Here is a 20,499-nt window from a genome sequence, read left to right as displayed (position 1 = left end):
GTTTAGACCACACAGCTGATCACTGGGTCAGGCTCCAGGCTCTGTTCTCCCCGTCAGAGCAGAGCAGGTGTCCGGTTACCAGGGGAGACCCTGGATAGCATCACCTCCAGGTGGCGTTATTATCACAGGGCTTGCCCCCGGTATTGTTTCACAATTTATTTTTAGTAACTTTGGCCAGATCACATTTCCCATTACAATTATGGGAAATGCGATCTGCTTACTAAAAATAAGTGATAATTAGGGCTTGGAGTAGAATTTTACGAATTCTACTCCAGTTGCCCTGTAGTAACTTTAGGTGAAACTAAAATAATGAGAAAAGAGTGTGAAAGCACCCTTTTTCACTTTATTTTAGTAAAAATAATGTTAATAAATAGAGCCCATTGTGAGGAGTAAGGACTAGATGAAAATATAAGTAAGGAGAAGCACATGAGGGTCCTGCTTCTGAGAGCTTACATTTTAAAGGGGAGGGACAAACAAACAGATGTGACACAGATGGGGTAGACAGGGAAAAAAGAGCATGTAGCCGTGGGTTAGGATGAGAGATGGTAGGCTATGATGAAGTAGTGGGTCTTGAGAGCCTGTTTAGAGATTTGTAGAGACGTGGAGAGCCTGATAGGGAGAGTACCAGAGGTAGGGAGCAGCATGGGCAAAATCTTGGAGGCGGGGAGGAAGTAATCAGTTGGCAGGAGAGGTGATGTGCATTCGTTAAGTGAAGTGGGCGGATGGGAGTGTGAATGGAGATGAGTTCAGACATGTAAATGGGAGCGGGTTGGATGAGAGATTTGTAAGTGAGTGTAAGAACCAATGGAGCTCGATGTGAGGGAAAGCAGTAGGCAGTGGCTGCTCACATCAGAGCCCTTTTATACAGATTCAGACTCAGACTCAAACAAATGTCAAACACCAAATTGATCAGTGCAAACTAGCAGTGTAGATTTGTTACTTCTATAGGGGCAATTCAATTAGCCCCAATAATTTACCGGGTATGGAAAAAGGTGGTAGCCTCGTGCTTTAATGCCCATGGCTAATCAATGAAAGCCTCTTTTTCTCACCTGGTAAAGTAACTGTTATCACAAAGAATCCAGGATAAGTTCCCAGACCTACTGTATGTGTTAACATGGTTGCATTACATGAAAACAGGCTATTTATCTGGGATTTCTTTTCGATCCTGCTGAGACTAAAAAAAGAATCCCTGTCAAGTTCAGCCTGCGGGCTGCCTTTGGGGCTAATTGATTAGTCCGGGGAATCAATTAGCCCCTGGTAAGTTACCGTGGCTAATTGAATTCCTCCCTATGTGTTTAATTATGCAAACAAGATGCATATATGCATATTTTGAACAAAAAAGACTCAGTGCAGCCAAGTCGCACAGGATCTGGCGCACCGAGAGCAGCCATTTTGCGCAACTGAAGCAACAGTGAGAAAGGACACTTGTAGTGATCCATATTCTTCCATTGCTGCATAAAGGTTGCAGAGAGATTTTATAAGTTGTGGTGTGGTATGGTAATTAATATGTCATCAGTATTTACAGATTGAATTCTGGCAGTCAGGGGTTCTGTAAGGGTAAAAAATCATATAGCGACAATGAACAGTGCTTTCTATCTCCACTGAAGACAGAAAAGTGTGTGCAGAGAAGCCATTACCAGAGATAATTGGCAAGGCATTATGTTAAAGAACTCTGACCCTTCTAAGAAACTCAAAAAACGCCTGCTCTGCATCCACTGCTAAAATTAATGAAGGAATTATTTTCTTATAAACCAGGGGGATTATGTCAATATATTTTCATGTGTATTCAAAGCCTGGGGGCCTGGAATAAAACCTGCTGGTGCAGGAGACACATCGCAGCCTGAACACTAGTGCTGATTGAAACTTAATGCCCTGGGTCATTTTGACTGCTATCGCTGTTGCTGTTGGCCGGGTAAGTGGTGAAAGACTTCAGCCAAATTAGCTAACTCCTGTCGGAGCTCTCCCATGGAAACAGAGAGGCATTCAAGTTTTATTCAATATGGATCGTCTAACATATAGCCGGTAATTAACCTGGCATATTTAATCAATATTTCTGTCTCATTAAGTGGGACTTTATTCATTCATATGCTGCTTCAATAGAAAGTTTTTTTCTGGCTGGTTGGTAGTTTATCTCTCTCCACTTTATCTCTCTCTAAGGCTTAGTACATCTACCCCATATCTCTACCCAATCCTTCTCTATCATTTCTTCCACCTCCTGCTCCCCCTCTCCCACTCCCTCAAGGCCGTCCTAGGCTCCCTGCCCTTTTCACTCTAAACGTCCTCACTTACTGAACTTATCAGCTCTTTTTTGGCAGTCTACACTACCATCTTTATGGTGATGACACCCAAATCTACCTGTCTTCACATGACCTATCCCCTTCCATATTGTCACACATTTTAAACTGTCTATGTGCTATCTCCTCTTGGATGCCCCAATGCTTTCTCAAGCTTAAAATGTTCAAGACTGAGTTTATTGTCTTCCATCCTTTTTGTGTCTCTACCCTACCCTATATCTCCCTCGCCTCTGACAGCACACTCAGTTCATTAAGTCTGCTGCTTGGCATCCTTTTGTTTCTGCTCTCTCATTCTCTCCACTTTCAGAATTTCCCCCTACCACTACACTACCAAAACACTCTCTCATCATTTCTCACCTTCACTATTTCATCATTCTCTCTGGTCTTCCACTCAACTGCCTCTCTCCTTTTCAATCTCCCCTCAATGCTGCTGCTAGACTGATCATTCTTTCATGCTGCCCTGCCTCTGCCTCCCCTCTCTGCCTGTCCATCACGGCTCCCTATCCCATATAGAATCCAGTGGAAACTCCTCATCATCACCTACAAAGCTCTTACATTCTTCTCTCTCTCCATCATCTACAACCTCATTTCCTCCACACTCCCTCCAGCCCCCTCCAAGTGGTCTGCAAACGTTTTGTAATTTTGAGTAGAAAAACTATCTGGACCAGGAGCAGAGGAGGATTCCATAGCCATAATGTTTGCATATCTTAATTTCAGTTCAGAAATTTTAACTGGGACAAATTTAGACAGAGAGGTTTACAAGATCTGTGAATTTTGAGGATGAGAAATTTTACTATATGGATAAGCAAATTGGAACTCATTGGCTATATTGAAAGAGTCATAACTCATATCAGGTTATTTTTATTTATTTTTAACGCTACTGACAGAAGTTATGTACTGTAAATTGAAAGACTTAATGCTAAAAGTTTTTTAGCTTCTTTAAATTAACTTGAAGGTCAAGGAAGCATGAGGTTATCTAACTTGGGATCTATGCTAGAGTCATTTTAAAGATCTCTGTTCATACTAGCCTCAGTCATTTTCAAAATGTGTTCAAAAACTTTGAGAAAAATTTGATTGTTGTGAATTATGAGCTTATAGTGATATCAGTGTTAGAGTAACATGATCATACAGTATTTGCCAACTACAATTAATAACCTTCCCACTGGATCTGCTATTGTTTTATACGTAATGAGCAAAATACTAAAGATGAGCGGTTCGGTATTGCTCAAAACTGAACATACCCGAACTTTGGGGTTTCGAGTCGAATCGAGTCTCGGCTTGGATCAATTTGGGTTTCCGAGAAGAACCAAGTCCTGACTTGGATCATCTCGCAAATTTGGAACATGGATCTAAATGCCAGATCTTGAGTATTTTGGGTTGCATTTAAGTCCTTTCCTTGAGATTTGAGGTGATGTGAGGTGGACAAAACTGACTGACAGGAAATTAATGCTATTGATATTAATATTACCATAGGAACAAAAACAGGTCCGTGTTACATGATTTTAGCAATTTTTTTCAATATTTAAAGCAAACGAAAACATATTTCTACATAATACTGTCATGAATCAAATGGCAACACCATGATAGTTACTCTAGGCAATCCCACAAATGTTTGGAAAAATTGCTGTCCTATAATTGTAGCATGAGGGTTCATTGGGGCATCCTAGAAAAAGTCTATTTAACCATTGCAATGCTGATAACTTGGAAAGTAATACTATTGATTATCTTATATCTGCACTCTTATATAAAACAGGTAGGCAGCACATCAGAAGTTTATACTCCAGTTATCGATTCAGTAGATTTACTTGCTCAGCTGTAAGCTCAGTGTTGCCTGCAGCTCAGACATGGCAGCTGCAGATCTCTCAGACGTACAGGCCAGGAAACTGTCAGTTTCTGGCTGATATTATTAATCTAAAGAGAGAAGTTACAAACAAAAGACCAGCCTGTAATATAGAGGTTTCAGGCTTCTACTCAGGAGTGGTTCAAGAAAAGGAGGGGGCCGTGTTCAGTCTCCATGCACAGAATCTATATGAAATACCGCCGGCCGCATGGTCGATTCCCGGCAGCGGTAGCCCGATAGCTGAACAGATCCCGACAGCGGCAGCCCGACAGCGCTGGAAATCCTGATCGTCCTAAGGTAAGTAATCACTAACCTAACCTAACCCCTATAAACCTAACCCTCCCTAGGGGTGCCTAACCCTAAGTCCCCGGGGGGGACTTAGGGTTAGGCACCCCCCCGGGGGACTTAGGTTTAGGCAGCAGGGAAGGGGGGGTTAGGGTTAGACACTTAAAGGGGGGATTAGGGTTAGGTACTTGAGGGGGAGGTTAGGGTTGATGAGAACTAGCAGGAACTTTACCAACTGTGACTTCTTTGAGGAGCAATCTGCTTCGTTCCTCATTAGGTTTAAAGAATGTTGGTATCCGGGCAACTTACTGAGCAACAGCTTGGAGCAAGTTCAAAATATGAAGAGGTCGTGCCTTTTGGATTATAAGAAAAAGATAACTTGTCAGGATAGGATAAATATTTGTGTCCTTTTGTCACTAATTGTAAATAATACATCTGACACATACAGTATATTGCAAGATCTTTGGGAAAACATTGGCCCATTTTAAAGATTGATCCAAGTTTATCTAAATATCTAAATTTGTTCCATAGAAATCCATGGAAATATTTTTGAAAGCAAAAAAGTCTTCTCTTTCTAACTGTTTTTTTTTTTTAAAAGAGAAATCTGTAGATTCCTAATAATTAGTATAACCCCTGCAAAATGGTTTGCCCTATTATATTGTATTATTATTATTATTATTATTATATTTTATTTACAAGGTGCCACAAGGATTCACAGCACTGAATAAGGTGAATATAATGTCAATACGTTACATAAATACAGACTAATACAACCAAGTTAACAATTTCACATAAATACATAATTACAGTGCAATTAGCTTAATTATGTAGACAAGACAAAGGGGAGAGAGCTCAGCTTACACTGGCTTACAATCTATGGGGATATGGGTGGACACAATAGAAAGAAGAGGACATCCACATATGTTCTGTTTCTTCAAATATAAATAATATAAAAATAAGAAATACCAGTTTAGTTATGAACTGTAACTCTACCCATGTCTCATGTTCATAAGATAAATAATTATGGTCTTTCAATATATTTTACTAAATAGCCTAATTCAAATTCAGACACTTTAAAGTTTAAGGAAATCCAGTGTAACTTTAGATGTAGGATGTGGCGATAGTCTTTTAAAACTGACCCAAAGGGAGACATTTTGGATCTTCACTTTAAATATGGTCACACCAAATGGATTAAATGAGGGCTGGGAAATTACTAAATGTTTATCATGTTTTCTGGAAGTTTCTCTATACTAAGATTCACTTATAACTCTATACTGTTAATTTAGAATTCAATCTTGTGTTTGAATGTAACATCAATTAGTACATTTAAATATGTTTCTGATTAATGAAAATATTGTATTTTTTTATTAATGCATGTTAGGGCTAATATAAAATTAACCTAATGCACCGATAGGTATTCACAGCAGTATTGTCATAATTAGACATTGAATATGTTTGATTGGCACATTAAAAATACATCATTGCTTGTTGATTGGTGGGTTTAAAAGTTTAATTCAGGAAAAGATACCACTTGTTTTTATAGAGTAAACACATCAATTATACAGAAATTTAGTAGAAGTTTCTATTTTATATTAGTAACATACAGTGATTATTAATTCAATGTAGTTATTCTTTGTTCTCTGTTGAATGTGTTTGATTGGTACATTTCAAACACAACTCTGGTAACTGGTGGTTTCAATTTCCATTCATGCTATTCAGTTCTTGATTATGTGTCTACGGAAGAGACACAGGAATTATATTTTAATAAAAGTGGGACAAATCTATTAGAAGTAAGACTTCTTTCAGTTTTGAGGTGACTAATAATTATGTAATATTCATATACAGTATAAATTCTGGTTAAGTACTGCTATGAGTTGATTATATTTTTTTATGCATATTATGTAGCTAGTTTGGCCTATTTATAAAAAGACTAATATAATTATAATATAAATTCCCTTTAAGGATTGAATACATGAGTTTCTTATATGACACATTAATTCATACTGTTTGCAGAGCTCGGCATAGTGGAACATCTGTTAGAGATCAACTCATTAATTTCATTTTTTCAATAGATGCTGCAGGAATCAGGTTATTCTATGACTTTTAGGGGAGGTTGAGAAACCAATTCAATATACTATGATTAATCATCATACACTTCTTTTTGTTGAGAATGTTCTTTCATAAGTGTGCTTTTGGTGACTTGGCTTGGTGTAATTTTGCCAGTCTGTATGATGGAACAGTATTGTGGTAAGCATTATACAGTACTACTAAAAGTGTCCTTTTAACATAATAAAAGAAGTGCACCAGGATGTACTTTATTTCGAGACCAGTTGTCCAATGGTGATTGAGTAATTGAGAAGAGGAGGGAGCAGGCGAGAGTTAGGTTTTGGGGTAGTTTTAAAGCCTAACAAGGACTGTTGACAAACAATGAAACATAATAGACAATAACCTTTTAAAAACTACCTAAGTTGTTTATCTGAATAACACACTATGGGCCTGATTCAGAAAGGATCACAACTAATATGGCAATAGCGATTATGCACGCAGTCTCACTGATCGCTATGCTGTCGCAGAACTACATAAGGACGTCCACCTTACCTCTCACACATCCGTAATACTTAGCAAGACTGCGAAACCATCGGTAACATTGAGTACAATCACAGCCTCATACACACTTACACAGGCTCTGGCCTTACTCAGGAATTGCTAACTTCATCACACGCTATGAGTACTCAGGCTGCGTATGGCATTGCAGTGGCTAATTTATGCATGCCAATGCAACAGCGTTCAAATGCACTGGCACGCCTACGTTTTGCCGACCACCCCCCGTCACCACCCACAAATGGCACTTCCTGTCAATCACTCTGAAATGGGTCCTGATCACAGTGGCTGGTTCGCACACGCGCACTGTGATGCATGCGCATGCACAGAATGCAACAATCAACCGATTGCGTGAGTAATCGCAGTTGCGATCCTTGCTGAAGCAGACCCTATATTTGTTGTTTTAATTACTTGAAGTATGCCTGACAAGTGCCAGTCCAAGTTCTATGAATTATAGGCTGATCCATGAAGACTGCTAGAGAGAGAGAGAGAGAGAGAGAGAGAGAGAGTAATGTATTGTAGACTTATTTCTTCTAAATATTTGTGGTTGTGGAGGGAGGGGATTAGAGGGTGGGGGCTTATATAAAGGTTTATTGAGGGCAGACTTCTATATCACTTTAGGTACTATCACCATCATGTCCCTGTGCATCAAGGAAAAAAGCTGTTTCCCTTATTAACGCTGGTGCTTGTCTGTTAACATTTGGATAAGTATAAATTATATTTCCCCGTTATTATGGAAAGAATACATAAGATTGTGCAGGTTTTCATATATGTCCATCCCCAAGTCCAACAAAAATGTACAGACATTTTCTTCCATTAATCAATATCCAAAAACAGGAAGAGAAATGCTCAGGTACACGATTAGAAAATAAAATATCATGGTAGGGACAGTGTTATAATGGATCCGCACAAATGGGCATGGCTGAATACATGTGGTGGCAGCAAGCTTGCTTGTCTCTAATAATAAACCTAGGTGGTTGAAAATCACACTTCAATGGATGACAATACACTACAAGATACTAAAACACCAGTCATCAAGCCCACTAGCAGTCTTTGGGCCTGATTCAGCAAGGAACGCAGTCGCAAAGATGCACGTAATCAGTCGATTGTTGCGTTCTGTGCATGCGTATGTATCTCAGTGCTTGTGCGCGACCTAGAAATTGCAAACAGAATTGCCATTGCAGAGGCTACGCAGCCCAGAGCAGAGTGATTGACAGGAAGTGCCGTTTGTGGGTGGTGACTGGGGGTGGTCGGGCGAAAATGTTAGTGCATTTCAACGCCGTTGCAGGGGCATGCATAAATTAGCCACTGCTTGTGCAAGTGTGCCTATGGGTCCGATGTTACCGATGGTTTTGCTATGTTGCCCTAGTATATGGATGTGAGTGAGGGGAAGTTGGCGTCCTTATGTCTGGCTGCGTTCGCTGTGTGAATGCACACATTTAAATAGTAACGCTGATTTTAGCAACTTTTTTGTGTACATATAAGCAGAATTGCATTCCGCAGTGAATCAAGCCCTATGTATTATGGATAGCCATGTTAGAGTACTGGTTAGTTAAGTGGAGCCTCAGACATTTTGATTTAAGAACGTGCTTATACTGTAAATAGATTTCTTTAACCTGGGTTCTTAGTAGTTTATGAGTACTGGTGTTGGTAATCACAGTGCTAAAAGATATTTTAAAACCAGTTTGGAGGAATATTTAAAAAAAAAAACATTAAAAGATGACCCATGTCCCTGAGCTATGTTTTAAGTAATATCACTTTGCTTGTATAACTTTTTGTAGGATGGTGATAAATTTGTCCTGATAAAAAAAGTTTGAAAAGTGCTATATACCATCCCACATGGTAAACAAAGTGCTTTCAAACTATCTCACATGCTTTACACTTGGATTTCTACTTGACCAGGCTTCAATTGGTGTTATGTCCTTCAGGGCAACTGTTGGTGAACAGTTATTCAAGTAGACTGCTGTGGACACTTCTGTCTAAAATAGCTTTTTTAAGTTTGCATCCAGCAAACAGCATACATCTTGCCTTCTCCAATAGTAGGTGGTTTGCTTACTCCCAAAGGGCTCCATTTACTAATGAGTTTGAACACTTTTCAAACTTATTACATGTATTACAGAGGAATCTAGTATTTATTAATGTAATTAGCACTGGTTTTCAGCATGCAGTATATTTTTCATATCCCCATTCAAAATCAGTGCAGACCTGTATTAAATTGCGAGCGGCATCTTGGACTTACCGCTCGTTGCCTTAGTTTGATTTTGCCGTCCTGGAGGTGCTGTTATCTAGTGCTGACGAGTGCTATGGCCATGGCTGGAGGCTGCAGCATCCGGGTCCTTGCCCACAATTCACTGCTGCAGCTGCTTTTCCGCTCCTTCCCTCCCACTCTCTGCCTCCAAGTCTCCACCCCCTCCCTACAGTGGTATCATTTATGTGTCCCCCTTCCTACCACCAGCAGCAGCCAGAGCCCCCCATCCCCCTCAGTGCACAGCAGATGGAGCCCCCCCTTCCATCAGCTGCAGACCTCCCTCTTTCTTCTCTATCATAGCAGCAGCAGCCGACGGCCCACTACCCTTCCACCCTCCTGCATCAGCTGGCAGACCTCTCCCCTTCTTTATCATAGCAGCGGAAGCCGGCACCCCCCCACCACCTTCCACCCTCCCGCATTAGCTGGCAGACCTCCCTCCTTCATTATCATAGCAGCAGCAGCTGGTGTCCCCCCCATGTCACAGCAGAAGGCAGCTGGTGCCTCGCAGCTCCCCCTCCCTCCCTCAGTAGCAGCTGCTGGTGGCTCCCCCCTCACCCCCAGGTCACAGGAGGCTGCTGGTGGCACCCCTTCCTCCCTCCCTCCCTCCGCAGCAATAGAACTGGTGGCTCCTCCTTATCACCAGTGCACAGCAAACTGCACACACCTCCCGCAGCAGCAGAAGCTGGCATCTCCTTCAGCGCACAGCACATGGCAGCACCCCCTTCCTCTCGCAGCAGTAGCTGGTGGATCCCCCCTTACCATCAGGTCATAGTGGGAGGCAGCTGGTGCCTGGTGGCTGCCCCCTGGCTCCATCACTCCTGCAATAGCAGCAGCCGGCGCCCCCCCCATATGGAGCCAGTTTCTTTTGTCAGTGCTGCTGATATAAAAAGAACAGTGCTGCCCAGTTCAATAACATTACCGCTCACCACCAACAAGAACATTAATAAATTCAAGGTAAACAAGAGAAAAAAACGCGGCAAGTGGTAAACTAAAATATCACTATACGCTGGACTCATTTGTAAATGAAGCCCTAACCCCCTTTTGACCCTGGACTTTGGGCCTGATTCAGACCCGCTCGCAAGCGCATAACGCTCGCAAGTGGGTTGATGGTGGCCCAGTGCGCATGCACGAGCCCCGGAGCAAGCGCAAAAAGCACTCGCTCCGTGGCTCACTACAAAAGGGGCGGCTGTCGATGTTGATCAACAGCTCGCCCCATTTTGTAGTCATTGCCAGGGGTTGGCTTCACAAATGGAGGCGTTCCCAAGCAAACGCCTGCCATTTGTGGGTGGCCCCACTGACATCACCAGTGATGTCAGTGGGAGAGCTTCCGGCTCTATTAGCTCACTGGGGCTTGTGGCCACGAGACCCTACCACAAGGGTCTCATCGCAAGTCCGATGGTCGCGATGGTCTTGACCATCATCCTGGCTGCTCGCAATAGCTGTGGGTTACAATCACTGAAACTCAATTGTCATCATTGCATGGCAGTGCTGTTCAAGGACATACATTTTTCGCCATCTGGTCCCTGTAGTGAAGATCGTCCCACTTTTATTTCTCATGGTGCATTTTCCACTTAAAATTTTTACTTTGTGGCCTCTCAGCTCAAGAACATTGATTGCAATAAGATTTGTTTCCATTTCTGGTACATAGAGTACATTTTGGATTTCTGTGACTTTAGTTCTTAAACCAATCCTCAATTGAGCTTTAATTGTCCCAACTTTAGTGTCTGTCAGCAATTGATTGTGATAATATCACACTCACTTATCTTAGTGACCCATTCTTCATTGCAGCTGAAATGTCTTGTTGCACCTGAATATACCATGAATCTTTTCTGTGGTTATCTGTTACACTCAGGACTGACTGATCTTTCTAGTCACATTTCTGGTTCTGCACTGGATCCACTTTTCTTTGTTTACAGTTAACTGCATTGTGGCCTATCTTGCAACAATTATAACACTTGAACTTTCCACTCACTGCTTGTAATGAAGTTTTATTAGCACTAGGTACACATTCCTGGAACTGCAATAGCTTTGCTTTCACTGTGTCTGTTGTCTACTTTGCACTATTTGCTTTCAGTGCTTTGACTAAGAAGTCAAACTCTGGTATTAGATTCTGAAGCATGGCAGTTTCAAGACTCCAACTGCTGAGATACAGACAACATCCTGTCTATGTGTCATTCATGCTTCTGCATTCATGTAACCTTGTGTTATATGATACACATTTTAAGTTTATTCTTCTCATGAAACCCCCATCCTGATATGCCTCTTGCAATGCAGTACACATGTTTTTAGCTTGCAACTTCCAAAGTACTGAGTACAAATTTTGCTTCAGACTTAAGGCTATGGTTCCCATGGCTCTCTCTTCCTCATTCGGTCTTTGACTGTCAGCAGGATTTACTGTTACTTTCCACAGTTTCTCCTGCATAAGTTGCATTTCCATAACAATGTTGTGTAGCTTTCTGCACCTTTAAGTTTGAAGAAACCCATTATAGTGTTGTTCCTATATTTGTGTTCCTTACAGCCATTATATTTATATATGTGCAGGTACGGTTTTATTCGGTTCTTATCGCCAAATTATAGCAAGTTCGGATTAGTTCGGATTTCTCTTATTGGCTATCCACAACACGTGACAGCTGGATAGCCAATATGATGCCGTTTCTGAGATCCGAACATATCCGTGTAAATCCGAGTAAAACCGAACCGCGCATCTCTAATTATATTACAGTTCTGATGCTGTAAAATTTATTCACTGTGACACTTTTTAGATTAAAATGCACTGTTCTTGTCTTCCTGTTTGCTGCAGCACTTACAGCAAGTTTTCATGTCCTCAAAATGGCACCTCAACACTTGTCTGGAGGTCTACACTTTCATACTTTCACATTGCAAACTTGTGATTGAGGGGGCGTCTGGTGTGAACTGTGGGGGTCATTCAGACCCGCTCGCGAGCGCAGGACGCTTGCAAGCGGGTCGATGATACCGCGAGACCCGGATAGTGACGGGCTCTCTGTCGCTCCGGGTCTCGCACCAAAGGGGGTGTGCTGTTGATGTTGATTGACAGCACGCCCCCTTTGGTGGGCGTGCCGGGGGCGTGGCTGCCAGACGGAGGCGTTCCCATGGGAACGCCTACCGTCTGAAGCCGGCCCCACTGACATCACTAGTGATGTCAGTGGGAGTGATTTTGGCTCTGATAGAGCCAAAATCACTCCAGGGCTTGCGGCAGCGAGACCCTATCGCAGGGTCTCCATCGCAAGCCCGATGGTGACCATCATCATGGACGCTCGCATAAGCTGTGGGTGGTAACCCACAGCTATGCGAGCGTCCAGGAGGACGCTCCATTTGCATGGAGTAGGGCCCTGGTCAGAGCGTTCGGCTCTGAATCAGGCCCAGTATTAATTCTGTGCAGCAGGCTCTTTGGTCGCAGCACATGGGATTGCTTGTCATTATGTCTGTGTTTGGACCTACACCATGCTGCAGAATGGATGAGCTTGCCACAGGCTTTGCAATCATTTTTGTATGCAGGACACTTGGAACGCTCAGAGTAATGGTCGCTCCCACAATTCACACAGAGTTGTAGTGGCTGTGCTTGTTGCTCAATATTGCACATACTGTAGCTTCTCTCTCCTGCACATTTTTGGTGGACTGCTCATGTAACCTGTATATGTGAATGGCAGGATCAAGAGTCAGTTTCTTTTCACGTAATAAGTGCGTGATTGTGGTGTCATTGTATATGTCACAGACTTTCCAGTCCCTGTGAAACTCATCTGTAAATGCACCATAATCACATTTCATTTAAAATAATTTTAGTATTGCCACATAAGACTGTACGCTCTCTGCAGGGTCATGTACTTCTGTATTAAAGACTGTATGTCAATAATGCCATTCTTTACAGGGAGGTATATCACATCAAACATTATATTGGTCAACAGCAACCATGTTGACATTCACACAGTAATGTCAACACCACGATGTCGACATCAGCACGTCGACACATTTCAACATGTCGACAGGCGTCATGTCAACATCCTCAGAAAGTCGACATGTTTACACTGTCGACATCTAAAATGTTGCTGTGTGAAATGTTGACATATTGGGCATGCTGACGATTAAGGTTAGGCACCTCAAACAACTTTAGGGTTAGACTGCGGGGGGATGTTAGGGTTAGCCTGCAGGGGGATGTTAGGGTAAGGCTGCGGGGGGATGTTAGGGTTAGGCTGCGGGGGGTTAGAGCTAAGCATGTCAACATGTTACATGTCAACAGTTCACCATGTCTACATTATCATGTCGATATGATGTATGTCAACATGATAACTGTCAACATATCATACCACACCCTTGTAATTAGTACTACTGGATCCTCTCTGTTCCTGCTCTCCATGAATAAAAGTCATTGTTTTTTTTGACAGACTAAGCTGCAGCAGGATTCAGGAGTGTGTATGCCTGTACCTTTTTGTCCAGCCCCATATAACAATAACCGTGCCACTCCTTGCGCAACTTTACCAATGCATCCGAGATGATGTCATCAACAACCAGACGATCTTTCGAGCAGAGACCACTCATTTTTGACAGCATGCAGATTGCTGTGAATTCATCAACAGGACCCTGGAGCTACAGTATGGTCAGTGTGACTTTGCTGCATGAGAACTCACACATAACTGAATAAATGACACGGCCACTGGGAGGTTTCCAGAGCAAAATCTGGTTGGCACAAAGGTCTGACAACCAATACATACACATATACAGTAAGAAACAGAAATTAGGACTGCGTTAATATGTGAGTTCAATTTATATGTATATAGAGAAAAAGGAAATGTATTAGAAAGGAAAAATTATACACACCTATAAATGGGAGTGCATAATGGACATAATGAGGTCTATTCATCAACGAGTTTTATCCTATGCAATGTGTGATAAAACTTGTTGCGTATGATAAATGGTGCTCCAGCCAATCAGCTCCCAACTGTCATTTTTCAAACAGATGACAGTTAGGAGCACCATTATCATACACAACGAGTTTTATCACTCGTTGTGAATAATAAAACTTGTTTATAAATGAGGCCCATAATTACATAGACATTGTAAAGGAAAAATATAATATATAGCTAATAAAAATATAAAGTAAAATATCAATACATTCTTATAAAACTAAATTGTGTGCACAGTAAACAGTAAAAAAAAATGTATGGTGTGATCTTAGATACTTTTCAGAAATATCATAGAACTAGCATGAGAGTAACCACCCAGATGTCAGTATCCAGTTTGTACCTTTCCTATTATGAAGAAACAATAACAAATTACCTGTGATGTTTCGGATGAATAAAAAGTCCTGTCCAATAGTTCTTGTAAGTGGTCCACCAGTAAACTCTGATGTAAAGGTGGCACCTGTCTGTAGCTTGTGCAGTTCTGTTGTGGATGGTCGTGCGGAGCTGGAATCAAGAAGGAATAATGATTAGCAACAGCTGGTGTGAATAAAATCAAAGTTCCAGTATTTGGGAGTCCAATGGGTAGAAGTAAAATAATAAAATAGGGGGATACTTCCAATGCTGTATGAGGTCCTAGGGGAGTCTTTGGGTGTCACTGCAGATAAGAAGCCTTACTTTTTTTTCCTGAATCACTCAGCTTCATCAGATTAATTCAGGTTTTGCTATTAAAGCATTGTCATTTTAAATTTAGGGTATAAACATCAGGAAGCAATGACTTTTACAAGCCATTGCTTAGTAAGTAAACCTTTGTGACTCCAACCGTCAGACATGAAGGAGGAAGCGTGATGGTCTGTGGCTCTTTTGCTGGATCCTGAGTCAGAGGCTTGCACAAAGTGACTAGAACCCAGAACCAGAAGGACCAAGCCATCATTTTGCAGCGCCATGCAGTACCCTCCGATCTACATCTAGTTAGCCAAAGGTTTATCCTACTGCAAGTTAATGACTCATAACATACTTCCAAGCTATGGACCCGAATCAAAGTTGTAAGATATGCCGATGTTTTTTCAGTTGAGCGATATCGGCAATCTGCGCATGCATCTGAGTCTCACTGCACATGTATCAAGGTACATTACTGCAGTTGCTAGTTGTAACCAGGGCCGAAACTAGAGTAGTGCAACCTGTGCCATGGCACAGGGCACTGCAGTGCAGGGGGCGCTGTTTGTGCCTGTCAGTTCCTCTTCTTTTCTCCCCAGCATCTCCTGGCCTCCCCTATCTCTTCCCTGGCCCTTCCCCATGAGGCCGTGGGGCTTTTTCAGGTGTACTATCTTATGTCCCTATTTAAAAAATGTGTGGGGGGTCACCAATGCTCTCTCTGGCACAGGGCACCAAAAAATCTAGTTACGGCTCTGGTTGTAACTATGGAGCTCAATTCAGACCCGCTCGCAAGATGCGGTCGTTCGCTGGCAAAAAGGGGCCGGATATTTAAATTAAGCGCTCGCGCTGCGTCGCGTAAGGACGCCCTCTGTGTCTTAGCTCGCTACGGCAATGAGCGCTCGCTACTGTATAAAGATGCCCCCCTTGCCACTTGCAATACACGTGATCTCCGGGAATTGTAGGATTACTCAGTTACGTCGAGAGCCATCAGAGCAGCTTGCAGCCCTTGAGGTTGCCTTTCCCTGCCTTAAGCACTGCGATCAGTGTGGGCTGAAATACATGCAGGTGACATGTACAATGATGCTACTTTGCTAATTATGCATGTTTTGGCGGCCTGACACGCCTGCATTTGCACATCCACTACCCCGTTCATAAGCACCTTCCCCTGTTACCACCCACAAACGGCACTATCTGTCACTCAAAGTAGCGACCTGATAGTGGCTTACGAGCAACCAAAATCAGATCGCAAAGACTGGCTTGCACACGCGCACTGCGAATTATACGCATGCACAGACGGCAAAAATCGCTCAGAGCGAGCGCAGCTTAGTGACCGGGTTTGAATCATGTACTCACAGTGTGATTGACAGACAGGGACCATTTCTGAGAGGTAACGTGGAGTGGCGGCGAAGAACACAGGTGTGTCACGACCGTTTTGGGAGGAGTGTCACAGCCTAAGACTGTGATCCTGTATGCAAGAAATATGGCTCTAGTTTCTCAGTTCCCATGGTCATTTTGTGGGACCATAGGCTTACTCAGGACTGCAACAATGGAATGATCTGTGACTGATGCTGCATCTTTGTACACAGATGCTGCAACATTTTATGCAGATGTTTGGATTTGCAAAGCCTCAAGAGGGTGTATCATTACATCTCCAGGTGTCTGCGACATTTGCATATTTTGCATCGCAGCTGCATACACATTCCCAGTGGCAGAATAAGCATACAACTCTGAATAAGACCAATGTCAGAACTACCTGCGAGGAAAAGAACAAGAATGGCTTCAAATTATAGAATGGGCAGCATGGTCTCCAGACTTATTCCTCATCAAGCCAGTTTGGGTTGAATTGGACAGAAGGGTAAAAGCAAAGCAAGGTACAAGTGCGACACATTTGTGGGAACTTCTGTAACAGTGTTGAGAAGAACTTCTCAAACAATATTTGGTGTAAATTGTAGTTAACGCCAGTGAGAGTTTTTAGAAGTGGAGATGTTGCCCATAGCAACAAATCAGATTATACTTAACATTTAACTAGCACTTTCTACAAGATAATAGCTAGAATCTGATTGGTTGCTATGGGCAACATATACACTTCTAAAAACTCTCACTTTAGTAAATTTAACCCTATGAGTGCATTTCGATTATATCTGCAAATGGAGACTTATTTGGTGAATCAAATATTTGTTTCAATTGTGTTAAACAAAATGATACTATGATTTATTTTTTATCTCCAATTATTTATTTGTTCTATGCTGTAATTTCAAAGTACATTAAGACTTTAAACTACGTAAATTGCAATAAAAAACGGAAAAATTGGGTATTCTAAAACTTTTGATGGATGAATATGACTTTTCTTTAGAACTGCTGTCAAACCAGTCAGTTAATGTGTAGCTTTAAGGGCCCAATTTAGCAACAAACCTTATTACCAGCAACATATTTTGTTTAGTATCACGGTGATACTAATACTAACACACAGTCGTTGGTATTTAAAATTACTTACTCTTCTGGCGAGGTCCAGCGATGTCCACCTCCTTGGCGCCATCCTCCGCTCTATTGCTGGCAATCTACTGCTGCCAGCGACGGTCTGCTGTGTCAAGCACATGCGCGAAGGCCAGTCTGCACATGTGCATGACACTTTCACCTGGCAGGGCCACAGCAAGGCTTGCTGTCAATGGAGACCGTATCGCTCTCACCATGTATAGATGGCATAAGCGATACAGTGACAGACAGCTGTAATCTTAAGTTTATAGCTGTTTCTTAAATACAGAAAGGAGGACATAACCCCAATATCAAGTACTAATGAGGTTATTTCTCGTTGCTAAATGGGGTCATATACAGTCGGGTCCATAAGTATTGGGACATTGACAGAATTTCCATATTTTATTCACCATTGTGGTGGTGAATAGAGGCCAAAATCTGAAAATTCTGTCAATGTCCCAATATTTATGGACCTGACTGTATATTGAGACACTGGCTAATGCCTTTTATTGGTTTACTTTATATCGGTTGACTGAATATGTTAAAAAATGTTTATTATCTCTATAAAGTGATTTGGGATCAAGACTTTAAAAAAACAGAAATTCATACCACTAAATCACAGCAGATCCCCTTGATGTTCACATTAAGGCAATTTCGTTTAAACTACAGTACAAGCAATCATAGAGGTATCAGTTTAGTGATCACGTGTTGCTCTCATGTTTCCAGTCAAAATGTGTTTTAAAGTAAGTATAAAGAGCATTAAGTGGTTTCAGTTAGATACACATGATTAATTCTTCAGCATTTCTCTGCAGGTCCCTTTAGGACAGAAAAGCTTGGATACAACATACTGAGTATTTCTACCAAAAATCTGAAACCCAATAAAATAATATCTTTTACCAGAAAAGCTATAAAACTATAAATGCCTTGCAAGTGCCTCGTTGAATTTCCTTTCTGCCTAACTTTTGATCTTTATTTCATTTACAGAAATATTGAAAAATTTACTTCATACTATAAAAGAGTGCTTTGTAACATTAATAAATATGTATTCAAACATTTCCAGAATGATTTGTGTTTGTTAATACATGTACTAGTTCTTTAGGCATGGGGTAAGCAATATTTATTTTTGCACTACTTAGTTATAGATTGTTGTTGCATTGTTTGTACAAGCATTTGCGTATACAGGTTGACTCTCCCATATCCATATATTCAGATATACAGATTTTTTTTTAGCATGACTGAGTGAGATAGTGACACTTTACTTTTTGATGGTTCAATGTACACAATCTTTGTTTAAGGCACAAAATTCTTAAAATTATTGTATAAAATTAGCTTCAGGCTCTGTGTATAAGGTGTATATGAAATATAAGAATTTCAATATTCCAAAATACAGAATATTCTGATATCCAAAATACTCCTGGTCTCAAGCATTTTGGATATGGGAGACTTAACCTGTATATGCTTCCTGTAGTACCTAAGCTACCTACTACCCTATATTGACATTTCCCAGCAAATTTCATAACTCACTTCCATATAACTACATGTTTGATCTTCTATTATGTATCTAGAACTAATGGTCCAAGAAAGACAAGTTTGTTGTGCCACTGTGTTTTATATATATATATATATATATATATATATATATATATGAAAAAGGGGGTTAAAAAAGACATGCGCCTGATAGTGTAGTATATTCGGTATAGTGATAATTGGTGCTCAAAATTAATGTGCGTACCAAAGGAAAGAACTTTAAAGCTTATGGGTAAATGGGATGTCATCTACTGGAACACCTTTGAAGAGGGCTCGTTCAAGCCGGGGAAAGAGTAAGTAATATAGCGTAGTATGTTTTTATACAGAGGTAGCGAGACAGGACTACAATTAGCTGCGTACCATATTTCGTAGTAAAACAAGCATGTAGTATGTGTCACCAAGGTATCTCCCAGTATTCCTTTTCCTCCTCAATAACCCTTGGAGGAGTAAAAACTGTGCACAAGCTTTGGGATAGACATAGAATAGGTCCCCCGTCAGTGCGTTTTATCAAGTAATTTATTTGGATATATTTAACATCAGGAAACAAAAAAGGGAAATACAAAAAATGGGTAAAAAAATAAATGAATAATAAATAAATGCTTATCTTTCAAAATGGTACCCAGTCCTCATGGATATGAGTGTCCACTCTCTAGAGAGCCTGGGTCAGGGTGCCTCAAAATATATATATATATATATATATATATATATACATACAATTAGCTGAAATAATATGTATTTATTATTGGATACGTTGGAACCATTTCTGACCTAGTTACAAACACAGTACTAACATCTTTTTTTCTTTTTTAAATTTCAGATTATATTTGATGGCAATCTTTATAGGGTTGTTTTAATTTCTAAGGGTCAAAAAGAGACATATATTACCAAATACATACCATAGGATCAACCTTTACCCCACTAGAAGTGATATATTGTATAACTACAGTAGTTACACATTGTGCATTACTGTAGTATCTGTTTGTGGATATCACTGAATTTGGAAGTTGAATTTAAATATATTATCTTCAGTTTTTGCAATTATTTCAGATGTCCGGTACACACATTTTAAATGTATATGAATTAAACAATATTTTCTTTTTTGCCTATGTATGTACTATAGTTAGTTGTTTTACAAAAATAAATATTAGTTTTTTACTGGGTTCAACTTATGATGAAGTATTGAGCTATTGTATAAACAATTTCCATGTACTCTATTTCTGGTCAGCATTGGAGTAAATGTCTTTTCTTATGTAATTATCCAAACTGTAGTTCTCTGGCTCTTTAAAAGTTTAAGCATAACTTTTGGACAAACTAAGTAACTGAGTATGCTCTGATACATAAGAATACAGTACTTCTTTTCATACCAGGCTACATTCGGTAGTTTGCAAAATATGCTTACCTGTTATCTTCAGTGTATTCCGCTGGCAAGGTTCATTAGTCAGTTGTTCATCCCTGGCTGAACGTATGCTGCACTTTAGATTTTGCATAGCATAACAAGCCACAGAGTAAAGCCACTTAATGTGTAAATGCACTGGAAATGTCAACAGGCCTCTGTATCATGGTAGTGCCATAGACATGTTACTAATTTTACTTTTTTACAGTTTACTTGCATTCTATTTAAACACTGTAACACAAATGTAATTGTTACTGACAACTTCAAAA

At 40.8% G+C, this 20,499-nt stretch overlaps 1 protein-coding gene across 1 annotated transcript in view; it reads right to left on the bottom strand.

Annotated features, from left to right (window-relative positions):
* Positions 1-4,686: 4,686 nt before the first annotated feature.
* The window catches only part of LOC148538751 (uncharacterized), a 160,676-nt gene continuing 144,863 nt past the window's right edge, over positions 4,687-20,499 (bottom strand). The window contains exons 3-4 of the mRNA XM_088452336.1: positions 14,561-14,688; positions 4,687-4,772 (exon numbers count right to left, since the gene is read on the bottom strand). Of these exons, the coding sequence (XP_088308462.1) occupies positions 4,699-4,772; positions 14,561-14,688 (202 nt within the window). The 3' untranslated portion in view covers positions 4,687-4,698. The remainder of the gene's footprint in view (positions 4,773-14,560; positions 14,689-20,499) is intronic.

Source organism: Taudactylus pleione, unplaced genomic scaffold (genome assembly GCF_031769625.1).
Source record: "Taudactylus pleione unplaced genomic scaffold, aTauple2 ptg000037l, whole genome shotgun sequence".
In the NCBI taxonomy this organism is placed as follows: Eukaryota; Metazoa; Chordata; class Amphibia; order Anura; family Myobatrachidae; genus Taudactylus; species Taudactylus pleione.
Note: the sequence above shows the minus strand (reverse complement) of the source record. Positions and strands in the feature narration are given on the sequence as shown.